This window comes from Oryza sativa, chromosome 5 (assembly GCF_034140825.1).
Source record: "Oryza sativa Japonica Group chromosome 5, ASM3414082v1".
NCBI classification, from domain to species: domain Eukaryota; kingdom Viridiplantae; phylum Streptophyta; class Magnoliopsida; order Poales; family Poaceae; genus Oryza; species Oryza sativa.
In genome coordinates this window covers 4,298,455-4,311,570 of record NC_089039.1, presented here as the reverse complement: position 1 = coordinate 4,311,570, position 13,116 = coordinate 4,298,455, and the positions used below count along the sequence as shown (strand labels likewise).

General features: G+C 43.9%; 2 protein-coding genes across 2 annotated transcripts; both read right to left on the bottom strand.

Annotated features, from left to right (window-relative positions):
• Positions 1-532: 532 nt before the first annotated feature.
• LOC107281047 (uncharacterized) lies at positions 533-1,709 on the bottom strand. The gene is made up of 4 exons (XM_066311112.1): positions 1,421-1,709; positions 1,246-1,344; positions 799-1,172; positions 533-711 (listed from the first exon to the last, which is right to left on the bottom strand). The coding sequence occupies exons 1-4, from the start codon at positions 1,448-1,450 to the stop codon at positions 666-668; spliced, it is 549 nt and encodes a 182-aa protein (XP_066167209.1). The 5' UTR covers positions 1,451-1,709; the 3' UTR covers positions 533-665.
• A 680-nt stretch (positions 1,710-2,389) lies between these two features.
• On the bottom strand, positions 2,390-4,888 carry LOC136356531 (uncharacterized). The gene is made up of 2 exons (XM_066310548.1): positions 3,117-4,888; positions 2,390-2,429 (listed from the first exon to the last, which is right to left on the bottom strand). Exons 1-2 carry the CDS (start codon positions 4,886-4,888, stop codon positions 2,390-2,392), a joined length of 1,812 nt encoding a protein of 603 aa, XP_066166645.1.
• Between the last annotated feature and the right edge of the window lie 8,228 nt (positions 4,889-13,116).

The following is a 13,116-nucleotide window of genomic DNA, read 5'->3' as shown; positions in this document are numbered from 1 at the left end:
AACTTTCTCCCCCCTCAAAATTTTCGCCAAGTCTATTCTGCCTCCGGGCAACGGCTGCCCCCCCCAGACCGCGGCGCCAGAGTGGCTGGCGCCCCCCTCCTCCCCCACCGAAGCCCTTCTGCCTTCGGGCCTCGGCTGGCGCCGCCCTCATGGACCACGGCGCCAGGGTAGCTGGCGCCGCCCTCCCCCCAGCCCGAAACCCTTCTGCCTCGCGGCACTGGCTGGCGCTGCCCTCCCCAACCGCGGCGCCAGGGTGGTTGGTGCCGCCCTCTGCTTCCCTGCAAATTGAAGATCCATATTGCACAAATGTACAAATTCATAGTTCGCAATTCAAATCACAATTCACAAATTCGTACCGACTAAAACAAGTTCCAATTGTACAAATCACAATGCCAAAAGTCCATCACATAGTCCTCACATAGTCCATCACATATTCCACACATCAAACAATGCCAAAAGTCCATCACATATTCCACACATCAAACAATGCCAAAAGTCTATCACATATCCCACACATCAAACAATGCCAAAAGTCCATCCTATATTCCACACATGAAACAATGTCAAAAGTCCATCACATAGTACTCACATAGTCCATCACATTTTATATCACAAAGTGCACCACATATGTCATACTACCAACCAATAGATTAACTTCATACAAATCACTTCTTCCGTTGGCGCCGAATTGCTTGCGAGCCCGGAGTGTACCTACATTTGAAAATCCAATGTTTAAAACATTTTAAAAACAAAATAAGGGAAATCAAATAACATTTGAGAATGGTAAGCTCATTTTACCTCTTTTTCGCTGCCCGAGTGGATCGCAAGTTGTATTGCGTGGGTTGCGTCCCCTGAGGCGCGTCGGGAAGCTGCGACATGTCTATCTCCTCGGCGTCTGGTGCGACGTAGTCCTCATCCTCCTCGTCCTCGTCGTCATCGTCATCGCTAGGTGGAGCCGGCGCCTTCCCCTTTCCCCTCCCTTGCGTAATGCGTGACGACGACGAGCCACCAACTCCTTCACGCTCTTCTATCCTGATGGAGTGTCGAGCGGTACTTGGACGCGCGGATTGAGGTAGTGGTGGTGGTAGTCTCCGCGGTTGGTACACGTCGTCCAATCCAACCGACCTGTAACCTAATCTTGCTGCAAGTTTCCGGCACCTTTGACGAACTTTCTGCATTTCAAAAAAAAAAAAAGAAGTTTGTTAGGCATAACTCAAGTAATGCAAAGTGCTAAATAAATTTTACCTCTAAAACATTGCGGAGTGTGTTCTCCGTGTCCTCACCACCCCTCGGAGCTTGGAGGGCATGCCCCATTTCATTCACACTCCTGAGGAGCTCTCTCGACTGAAAGCGTGAGAAGATATATGTTAGAGTCTAGGGTGCAAATGGAAATAACTTTGACAAATGCAAGAAAAGTTACGACTCTGTCTCTAAGTGGGGCGTGCTCCATTTGATATCCAACTCTAGTCCGGACATCATAGGGATTCCGCCCCTCATCGAAGTCGCGGTCATCCTCTATGTCGGCTTCCGTCCAAGTAGCGCGGAGGAACAGTCTATATGTCCTATGCAGCCAACGAAGGTACTCTGAGAAAAGATGATTTTGGTGTATAGTCTCGATGTACCTGTCGTTCCTTCCGGCTGTCCTCCATTCATCAATGTATCTATTATGCTCTAGCCTCCAGTCTTTCACCTTCTTTGTTCTCACCCTGTCATACCTAGACAAGTAGAAGGTGATGAAACAATAGTGAGCATCGACAAGGGTTAAATGGTACAAAATTGAACATTGACAATGAAAGCAAACAGAGATAAGAAATATTTACTTGTGTAATTCAACTCCAGTTGAGATGTCCTCAACCGGCCAGTCTTGTTTCTTCCCGAACTGTCGTATGACACGGTGCGGAAGGTGGTACTCAACTGCCCAGAAACAAATCAATGGGCACTGGTACATGAAATAGTCAGAGTCTCGATTGCACATCGAGTTCAGGGTCAGGCTTGAAGCCTCATTTGTGTGGTATGGTAACCACTCAATCTATAAAAGTTGAAGAGATGTCGTTGGTTAGTATCTCAATTAAAGAAGTAAATGTCTAACTAGAAGTGATATTGGAAGTACTTACATGTTGAGGCTGTAAGCAGTCCATCTCATTGACATAATGCTTGTATGCCACATCCCGGTGAGCATGTGCAGTGGCAGTACTCTCAAAAAGGTAGGCCACTGTCTTCTCCATGTCTGGCTCATTGTAGGGCCAAGGAGTGAAGCTTTGCCTCCACTTAGGCCTTCCAACCGGTAGTCTTAACCACATCCACAGCTGCATCAATAGCACACAACCACTCATGTTGGATGATGGTGCCTGACGACAACAGGCCTCACAGAGCTGTCTATCGTCGAACACTAGGGGGGCATGAGCTCTGACTCGGAGCGGTTGAAGTACCTGCATTAGCAATTGTAAATCAATTAGTTAATATAATGTCAAATACACGCTACCAATACTTTTTCACAAGTGAATCAATGCCGATTCATACCCTCCCCGCCTCGATCGCAGCCCCGCGATGACGGGCCTCGTAGTACGCCCCTAACACTTATATTTTTTTTGGACTTATTCTTTTTTAGACGCTTAGTACACTTAGTTTTCTTGTGACCCTCCTGGTGACACAACGAGCATCTATTTTGCACCGGCGCAGCATCAAGTTTAACGCATGAAGGTGGTTTCCTTCCAGAACCACCCAGACCCGAGTCCATTTCGTTCTTGAATCGTTTCGATCTCCTCTTCCCTCTTGTTTTAATCTTCAAATTTGGGTCAGCAACAAATTCTTCACCATCGTACGGTAGCCACTGTGTGGGGTCGAGGTATGGCTCAAAGCGACTTGCCCATGTGTTCACAACGGCTCTTGAAGAGAACTGATACGGCATTCGGTTGGGAGATTCCTCATCAATTGCATGAATCAGATAAACGTGTATAAGATGTGAGCAAGGCATATGGTAGAGCAATGGCCTTTGGCAAGAACATGAGTTCCCCTCAACTTCAACTTTGAAGGCTCTTGCGCCGAATCTAACACCACCACGCGTTACACCACCCCTCTCTGTGACCTCGTATGTCTTTTTCTGCTTATCGAAACACCTTGCAGTGTGTTTGTTCGCCTTACTTTTTTGCACCTTCATCTTACTATCAACCTTGGTGGACCAACGCTGCCCTAACTGGACTCGCTTCAAAGCTTCATCATGTCTGTTCACAAAGTAGTCATTGCACTTCATGAACGTAAATGATACTATGGCCGTCGCTGGAAGCTTACGAACACCAACTAGCACGCTATTGAACTGTTCGGCCATGTTGGTTGTCATGTAACCCCACCGGCGGCCATTTCTATCGTATGCACGAGACCACTTATCTTTATCCACCAACTCATCTTCAAGCCATTTACGAGGACCTTCGGGAATACGCTGCCTTAGTGCCTCAACATCCCTCTCAAATATCCACTTCTCGTCAATCTGACATATCCTTAGGAGCTCTTTTGTCTGATGCTTGTCCGCACCGGCCTTGTGGAAATTAGCACTGAAGTGCCTCATGCACCATCGGTGGTGAACCGGTGGCAATCCTGGAACAGGAGTCGTCATGGCATTCATTATACCAGCATGTCGATCTGAGATAATACAAACCTCCCTATGTGGCCCAACCATAACCCGTCGGACAAGATCGATAAACCAGCACCAGTCTCGTGAATTCTCTTTCTCCACCAAGGCAAAAGCTAAAGGTACAAGTTGGTCCTCCGCATCAGCTGATAATGCAGTCATCAAGGCACCACCGTATTTCCCAGTTAGGAAGGTTGCATCTATAGCTAGTACTGGCCTACAATGCTTAAAAGCCTCAATGGAAGGACCAAAGCACCAGAATGCACGCATAAAAATTTTCTTGGTCACTCCATCAACATTGACAACCCTATCAGGATGAGTATCGATGTGGTAGACCATACTGGGATTCCTCTGCTTAATGGCTTGCAGCAAAGTGGGCAAACGGACATACGCTTCACCCCATTCACCGTAAATGAGCTTCATAGCCTCCTCTCGTGCCCTCCAAGCCTTGCCATACTTCACCCTATACTGGAAAACCTCAAATATATACAAAGCTAACGCAGAAGCAGAGAGTGTAGGTTGCAGTTTTATGGCATTGCATAACCTATTTGCTATGAACTTTGATGTCAGCTGCCGGTGGCTCCCTGAACCTTTGGCAGTAGCACAACTATGTTCCTTACCTACCCGTGATATCCTCCACGTGCCACTAGACCTCTTAGTTGCATGGACCTTCCATTTGCACTGTGGGTTTTCACATTTAACAGTGTACCTCCTATTTGCGGCAGAATTGACAACACGGTATGGACGATGGTGCACGATGGCGTACTCCTGGAGCCATAGCTTCAATGTGACCATGGATGGGAACTCTAAACCCTTTCTGAGACCATCCACCTGGAATGGTTCTAGCAACTGATCTAGGTTGATGCCGCCATCTAGTAGTGCACCATGGGCATGTGTTAGGTCCCTAAACTCAGGAATGTCCGGCTTCCTCCCAAACACCTTCTCAAACGCACGACATTCCTCTAATGCTAACTTGTCATTATTAGTAAGTGGAGGGAATGGACGGTCATCATCAGAGTCTTCAGCAAATTCAACATCATATTGCTCAACACTTGCCTCCTCGTCAACATCATCTCTATTGACTTCTACTGAGACAGAATCGTGACCACCACTCAATTCGACATCAAAGTAATCATCTGGATTCACATATTGGCCTGCTACTTCTGTCGGGTATTCAGGGTTGACTCCGTACGACGACCAATGAATACTCGCCGACAAATGTTCACTTAGATCAAGCCCCTCTTGTACTAACTCCCTTTTCATCTCCCTCGCTACATCCACATCATCAGTACCGCAATGTCTCTTTGATGGTCATTACTCCCATAAATCATTTCCAAGCAAAGGTCTCTTCTTCTCTCCTTCCCCCTCCAAGTCTTCTCGTACCAACTCAGTCTTACTTGCACCCCCTCCACGACGAGAATAATATGTCACAAAATTCTTCTCAACGTAATGATAAAAAGGAGATTTGTTTAGATCCAAATTTTCTACGGTACGAACTAACTTTGATGCAAACACCTCTAGAGATCTAAACTGAGACTCTTTTACCAAATCAAAGTAAACTTCCCATTCCAACTGACCTATCACATTTAATATATACTTATGCCCTTGACCAACATCGTATCTCCCATAAAAACGAATCTCCACATTATCCTCGGTTCATCCAAGAACTTCTTTCACTCGTGACCTTAGTTCATCTAGAGTTGGGTGGGTGGGAAACAAAATGGTCTTCAATGACATATCCTCAAACTCAACATGTGCACCAACATAAGGTTCCACCACTCTACCACCGTAGTAAACACGAACAAGTCTATCCATCTACACCAAAAAATCAAATGTAACTTTGCAACAAAAATTAAATCTTCATTCCTAAACGAAGTCCAAACCGACATATTATAACCAATGCATAACTTAAATTGTCCCAAAGCTACTACTCCAAAAAAAATATTTAATCCACCTACAACTATCAACAAGTTTACTAGTGCATTACACATCGAAATATTACAAATACTCCGTCATACAACCCAACCTAGTTCTAGTTAACTATAATCAATTTATATAATGCAACCAAAATTTTCTCACCTTCATACAATTAATGGTTAAAAGTTTAACCTATAGACTATAGCATCAAGTCCATCAAATTAAAATTACTTTCATGCCTCAACCATAATTTTTCATCCATCCATCCAACCAAACCATCCAAAAATTAACATTACGACATATATGTTTAAAAAAATCGTGACACCAATGAGTACATTGCAAACATGTAGCACTACAACAAGCCAATCCTAAGAACAAATGCTAAAAATCACAAATTTGGGTAATAAAGGGGTTCTAGGGTTACCCACCGATCTACAAATTCAACCAATAAAAACGAAAAAAAAGAGGGGTGAATGAAGGAGTCTACCTTTCTCTTCGATTTCCACAAAAAAATCCCGCGAAAAACGAGTTCAAATGGAGTGGATTTGAGGTGGGGAGGTGAGGGGGAGAGCTGCTGCTGCTCAGCTCGGGCTGGTGCTTGGGCAAAAATGGGAGTGGGGAGGAGATAGGTGGTGGGGCCCGCGGGGTTTAAGGGGTCGGCCAACAGAGGAGGGGCGCGCCAGCCATGCTGGCGCCGTGGTATGAGGGGCGGCGCTAGTGTGGCTGGCGCCCCCATTCTGCCCAGTCAGCACCTCCACGACAGCCCTAGTGCCACGGTGGCACGGGCACGGCGCTAGTGTGGCTGGCGCCGCCATGTTGGGGTACGGCGCCAGCCACTCTGGCGCCCCAAAAAGGACCATTTCCGGTTTAAGTTTTCCCAGGGGTCTATTTGTAAAATAAGTTTTCAAAAAGGACCAAAATGTAAAAATTTCAGAGCATATATATGTCTGGTATGCTTCTAACATATAGTTTGCTCTTCTTATCATAAATTACATATATATGTACCAAATTATCGAATGCCAACTGTTCGGCAACTTTTTTGGTAAGAAGACAATCACGATCGGGACACCTAAATGCCTTACGGTGATATAGAGTCGCCAACCACCCTGATATAGCCAAAGGCCAAATCAAGATGGGTTTTGTAGGAAGAAAAGCTAAACCGGCTAGCGGAGCCGATTTAGAGGAGGCTGATTTTGATCGATATGAGGATAATTACCTGTCACGTGGGCAAACGGAAGGTTTACGGGACGAACCTACAAAGGGGTAATCGTACTCTCACAGCGATGGCAGACGATTTATGGCGCAAATCAACAAAGATGGACTAAAATTAGGGTAAAGTAGAAAACATGGCTAAAAAGTAATGAAAGGTAAAAGAACGATTCGATTAATTGTATAGATTGTTTGATATTTTACAATTGAGCTGGCCTTGTCCCTTAAATAGGGATTGGTCTTGCCCTCTACAGGCCCTCCTCCACGTTCAATTTGGGATAGAAACCAAAAGGAACCCGAAACATAGCCCCCTGAGTAAGGAATCCCGACACCCGACGAAAACAGAGTCGGCCTCGGACTTTGACGGTCAGACCGGCCACATGCCGCCGGTCAGATCGGCCCTTCTGGAGGAAATCGGTAGATTACCAAATCTTGCAATTTTCCCTATTTCAACCCCAAGTGCCAAATTTGGGTGTAAACACCAACAACAAACCATAATGATAGAGAGAGAAACGTTTGATCAACATAATATTTTCTGATTTTTTAAGGATACTACTTTTATTCTACAACGTAATCTACAAAGAGGAACCAACCCATACGAGCTCAGTTTGATTGTTCTAAAGAGATAAGTAGATGAGGACGGGCTCACGTTGCTCCCAGTGTCAGGGAAACCAGGTGTCCCCAAACGCCCGGCCACCACCGCCCCCTCCTCCTCCTTCCGCCTTGCCACCGCCCGAGCGGACCGCTCGCAAGCTAATTAATTGGGGCACCTAGGCGCCCATGATGAAGACGGGCCAGATTAGGGCCACCGCGGTTGGATTCGACGAGGAGAAGTTGGGGAGGGGGGCTTGGGAGGAGGGGGGCGGTTGCGCTAGTTGTGGTGGGAGGCCGCGAGGCAACAGGAGGTGACGGGTAAGATGGCGGGCAGCGAAGGAAAGACCGCGGACGACCATGGCTATCGAGGCCGGAGCCTTCCAGATCCGCTCAGCGGGTAACCGGCAGTGGCAAAGACGGTGTGGTCGGGCACCTCTGTGCCTAGACGATGGCAGGGACAATGATAGTGGCAGTGGCAGAGGATGTGGCGGTGCAGTGGGTGGATGTGAAGGATCTAGAACGTACGTCCGGATCTGGTGTTCCCGTCCAGATCCTAAGTGGTGGTAGGGTGGTCGGCGTCGGGGCGATGCAATGAGCGGTGACAGCGTGCAGGCAGGGAGTGGCACGGTGGCCGCCTAGACGTAATGTCCCCAGAGATGTGGCTCGTGGCAACGATAGGCGACAACGATTGTGGGTGGGATGGGGAGTGGCTGCAGCGCTGTTCAGGTGTGGAGACGAAGGTGGCAGTCCTCCCCCAAAGCCCCCATCCCCTTCTCCTCTCATGCCGACAGGAGTGTTGGCGACGGGATGACAGCGACGGTGGCTATGTTTGTGGTCTGTGCAGAAGGAGGGAGAGGCCATGGTTCACCGGATGGCGGCAGCTCTCCTCCTTCGTAGCAACGAGCTACGATGTAGGCGATGGTGGGAGATTGCGATGTTGGTGCAGAGTGGTGTTGTGCATGGACTTCGGCTTCTTCCTCGAGAAGGGGCCTCCTGTATGGTGTCCGCTGGCGATTGGCACTTGTGCGGTAGCCATGCGTTGAAGGGATTTTGGATGGTAGCGGCTGTTGGGAGTGATGGAGATGTGGCATGGGAGGGCCAAAGGTTCTTTGGGAGAAAGTCCAGGCTGTTTAGGGTTGGCAGCGGCAGCGCTTTCTGGCGCCGCAACCTTCTTGGAGACGTTGGTGTGGAGTCTTCTTCCTTCCTAGGGGATTATTCGGGTGAAAATTGCCCTGCTCCTGGGACAGGCGATGGCGACACCCTTGGCGTCGTAACCTCATTGGAGGTGTCGTTTGAAGGCCCTTTCCCACTAATCTCTAATCTAGATGATTTGTCCTCCTATGCCGGCGCTTTTGGGATGGCCATGTTGGCGGGTCTGCGCGGGGGAGAGTGGATGCATCCTTCTCTCTCGCCTTCTCCCTCTCCTACCTAAAAGCATGGATAGATTTGAGTGTGGTGGAGTCATAGACGTGCGGTGTGGCGTGTTGTGTTTTTTTCCTAAATATAGCCTTTCAGGGCTAGTCTTGAATTTTTTTTAGAGTAAATTTCACTTTGCACCACCTAAAGTGACCAAAGTGTCACATTGGACTAGAACTAAGCCTATAATTTCACTTTGCAACACCTATCTTTACCATCCATTGCAAGTTGGACTGGGCTTACAGTTTTGAGCCATTTGGTTGGCTTCAGCTTGATCCACGCGAGGAGCTGAGCGTATGCTCGTGAATCGTGATGGGAGCGATACCAAGCACGTAAAGCGCATCAGTGGCGGTGTGCGTCAACGCATGGGAAGCGTCGTCTCAGTGTCCTATACCAGCAAAGCCCATGCCATCACCAAGTAGCTGCGCCTCCATGACTCTATCCATGGGCTTGTGCTTCAACAAGAAGAATAAGAGAGGAACAAATGTTGCGCTCGCTGTGAGTTCAATGGCGGCAACTGCACACAGATGTGAAGAAGAAGAAGAAGATGGGGAGTTTCCTTGGCATCGGGACATACAGGACGAGCTGCTCACGTCAATCGGGCCAAAGCCAAATAGGTGACTCAAACTATAAACCCAGTCCAACTTGCAACGGGTGGTAAACATAGGTGGTACAAAGAAGTAAAAATATAGGCTTAGCCCTAGTCCAATGTGCTACTTTGATCACTTTAGGTGGACCAAAGTAAAATTTACTCTTTTTTTATGCTATATCAGTATGAGACATTGCACTGTCTTACGTGGTTCGTTGGTTAAAAAAGATAGAATTTTAATTTAATAGTAATATTTGAGAAAAAACAAATAAATTACTACCTTTATTTTTTAAGTATGACGTTCATTGACCTTTTTTATCAACATTTGATCATTCGTTTATTAAAATTTTTTGTGTAAATATAAAACTATTTAAATCGTTCTAAATGAATATTTGATAATAAATCAAGTCACAATAAAATAAATAATTATTACATATTTTTTTAATAAGATGAATGTTCAAATGTATCTCAAAAAGTTAACGGTGTCCTACATTAAAAATGGAGGGAGTAATTGTTATAAAGTTTTGTTTTTCAAAAAGCATGTAAGTAGTCCTACAAACCTTTCTAGAAACTTACTATTTAAAAGTTTAAAAAAACTTACTATTTTAAAAGTTTAAAAAGCATTCCCGCAATAATTTATCTATAAGAGGGAAAAGCTTGCCAGAAATCTAAAAACCACAATGAATGAGTTTTGGGCTGTGTTCGGCATGGAGAGTTGAAAACTAAACCACCACCACCCCCCACCCCCCCCCCCCCCGCCAACACACACAACTAAGCTACTCATTAGCACATAATTAATTATTAAGCATTAGTTAACAAAACATAAAAATTGATTAATATGTTTTTTTAGACAACTTTCCTATAATCTTTTAAACTGTTTAGCCTCCTTTGATTGAAAGGAAATCCATAGGAATTTTAGAGGATATTATTCCTATAACAATTTGTTTCTATATAGTCCTTTGAATCAAAGGAATAAATCATATGAAATCCTATGATATACCTAATGCCATGCAAATTTTGAAGGAATTCTATAATGAGGTAGAACCTCATGGAAACATTCCTATGAGTCATTGTATGAAACATGCTACGTTTTTCCTATGAAACATTCCTATGGAAATATGCTACGTTTTTCCTACGCTCCAATCAAACGATTATTATTGTGTTTATCATGTGCTTTGTAATTCTCTGTTTCAGACTTATATTCATACCAAAATCTTGTGTTTTTTCTATTTATATATTTTCTCAATCTTGTGTTATTCAAAATCTTGTGTTCTTGGGTGAGGGTTCCCAACCCTCACCTCACCTTTTGACACGAAAAACAGAGCAATGGATTAATGCGTGATTAATTAATATTAGTTTTCAAAAAACTTCAACAATGAATTAATATGATTTTTTTAAAGCAACTTTTCTATAGAAAAATTTTGTAAAACAAGTACTGTTTAGCCGTTCGAAAAGTATACGCACAAGAGTGAGATTGGGAACTTGGACTAATAACACATCCTAACACAGAAACGTAGGGCCTATTTGGTTCTCTACCCTACCAATTAATTGGTAGTACCAAAATCTAGGCAAATTTTGGCACTACCAATTTTTTGGTAGAGCAAAGTTAGCTAATCTATGTTTGGTTTAATACCAATATAAAGCCAAAATTTAGTATGAGAGTGAAGAAGATTCTAGAATGTAGCCAAATTGAGCGTGGGCGCTACCAATTGTTTGGCTTCAATCCAAACTAGCATGTTTACTATTAAAGTTACCAAAATTTTGGTAGGGTCACATTTTGGTTTCAATCCAAAACGACCCGTAAAGTTGAAGCTAGGAGAAGTGCCGAACACACTAGGTGACACGTAGATAATCCATGTCATCCCATGTGCACCGTCCACCCCGATCCACGCGGCCATCCGTGCATGCCACGTGTTCCGCTGGCGAATGCGACGACACGCCACGTACGCTAGCAATTTAGCAACGGGAATACCGTATACGAATCGAAATATATTAATATAATACTAACATGTACGCCGTTGGCCGTACATATCGACCACGAAACCTCCGGACACTTCCCGCGAGGCTTGTTTAGATTAAAAAAAATTTAGGCATCACGTCAAATATTTCGATATATGTATGAGATATTAAATGTAGAAAAAATCAATTACACAATTTGCAAGTAAATTGCGAGACGAATCTTTTAAGTCTAATTACGCCATAATTTGATAATGTGATGCTACATTAAACATTTACTAATGATGAATTAATTATGCTTAATAAATTCGTCTCGCAATTTACAGTCGAAATCTGTAATTTGTTTTATTATTAGTCTACATTTAATACTTCAAATATATGTCCGCATACTTCAGAAACTTTACACCCAAATAACTAGACACACATTAAATCGAAAAATATATATGTCGTCGCAACAAGCTAGTTTGGCCTCTTGCCTGCACGTACAGTCTGTTTAATTAAGCATCTGCTTCCACTTCGTATACTAGTTCGTAGGAGTATATAACTTTCAGCTTGATTTGTTGTTCAAAATATAGTAATCCATTATACAAGCGCGAGATGGCCAACAGTACAGCTAGTTTGGCTTTGGCATATCGATTAGCCACAGTCTCAATTTTTAAATTTTAAAACTTAATTACAGAGCTGGTTTAAGATTTTGTTTCTTCATTGTAGTTTGTTTTCTGATATTTACCTTTAAATTAAACTACTAATAATATATTATAAAGTTTCACGGATCAAATATTTTTCTGTAAATTAGATCCACGATAGGTAGGTGAGATCAATCGTAAAAACGTGAGAAATGAGTATGGCATTGCAACAACTTAACATATAAATGCAATCTATTAAAACCTAATAAGTGAGTGCACAAGTGCAATAACTTACATGATGGATACGATTTTGGTACATTTAGAAGTGATGCGATACTTAATTATTTAGAGCATTTTTTCTAAGTATATACCTGCGTCGATTTATATAGGCATACTTGATCTTTATCATTCCAGTAATTAAGATTCAATTAAATTTTACACTGTTAGAAAATTTTGTATTTTGGTTGAGATTTGAGAAGGTGAAGGAAAAATATCTAAACATGTGGTGCAGATTGGATGAGCAACTTAATTCTTATATATTACATATCCAAGGTTGTAAGGTAATATTGGCACCACTCTTTAAATTGTTGCACTTGAAAATTCAATTCTCAAGTTTTTTTTTGTATTACATCATACCCATCTACTAAGTTGTGTGCAATTACTCTTACTTTTGGTAAGCTTTATTCATTTTTCAGACACATAGGTACTACTTACATTTCAAAATATAGGGCGCAACTGTTTTTTTCGATATTTCATAATACGATGCGCATATACATGCGTGCAATTAACTAGATCCTTCCTCCTCTCTAAAATTTGTTTTTTTAAATCATTCAACCTTAAGATCTCTAATCTCGTTAAACCGTCTGTCTTTAGTATCACTTAGATCCATGATCTTGTAAATTCAACATCTAGATCTATGATCCTGTTTAAGTGAATCATCACATGTCCAAAGCTCGTCTGATCCGGTTGACCTTTCTACGTGGCGGTCCAGCATGACCGCAACTTTGCACTTAGCGCCCTCCACACCCGGTTGACCCACTTCTCCTCCCCCCCCCCAAATATCTCCTCTACCCGCGGCCACTCTCACTAGAACCCCCATCCCTCCAACTCGCACCATTGCAACGACTCCGAGGGTAGCAATTAGGGTGGCGTCAGCGATCATGGGCGGTCCGTGGTGACCAGAG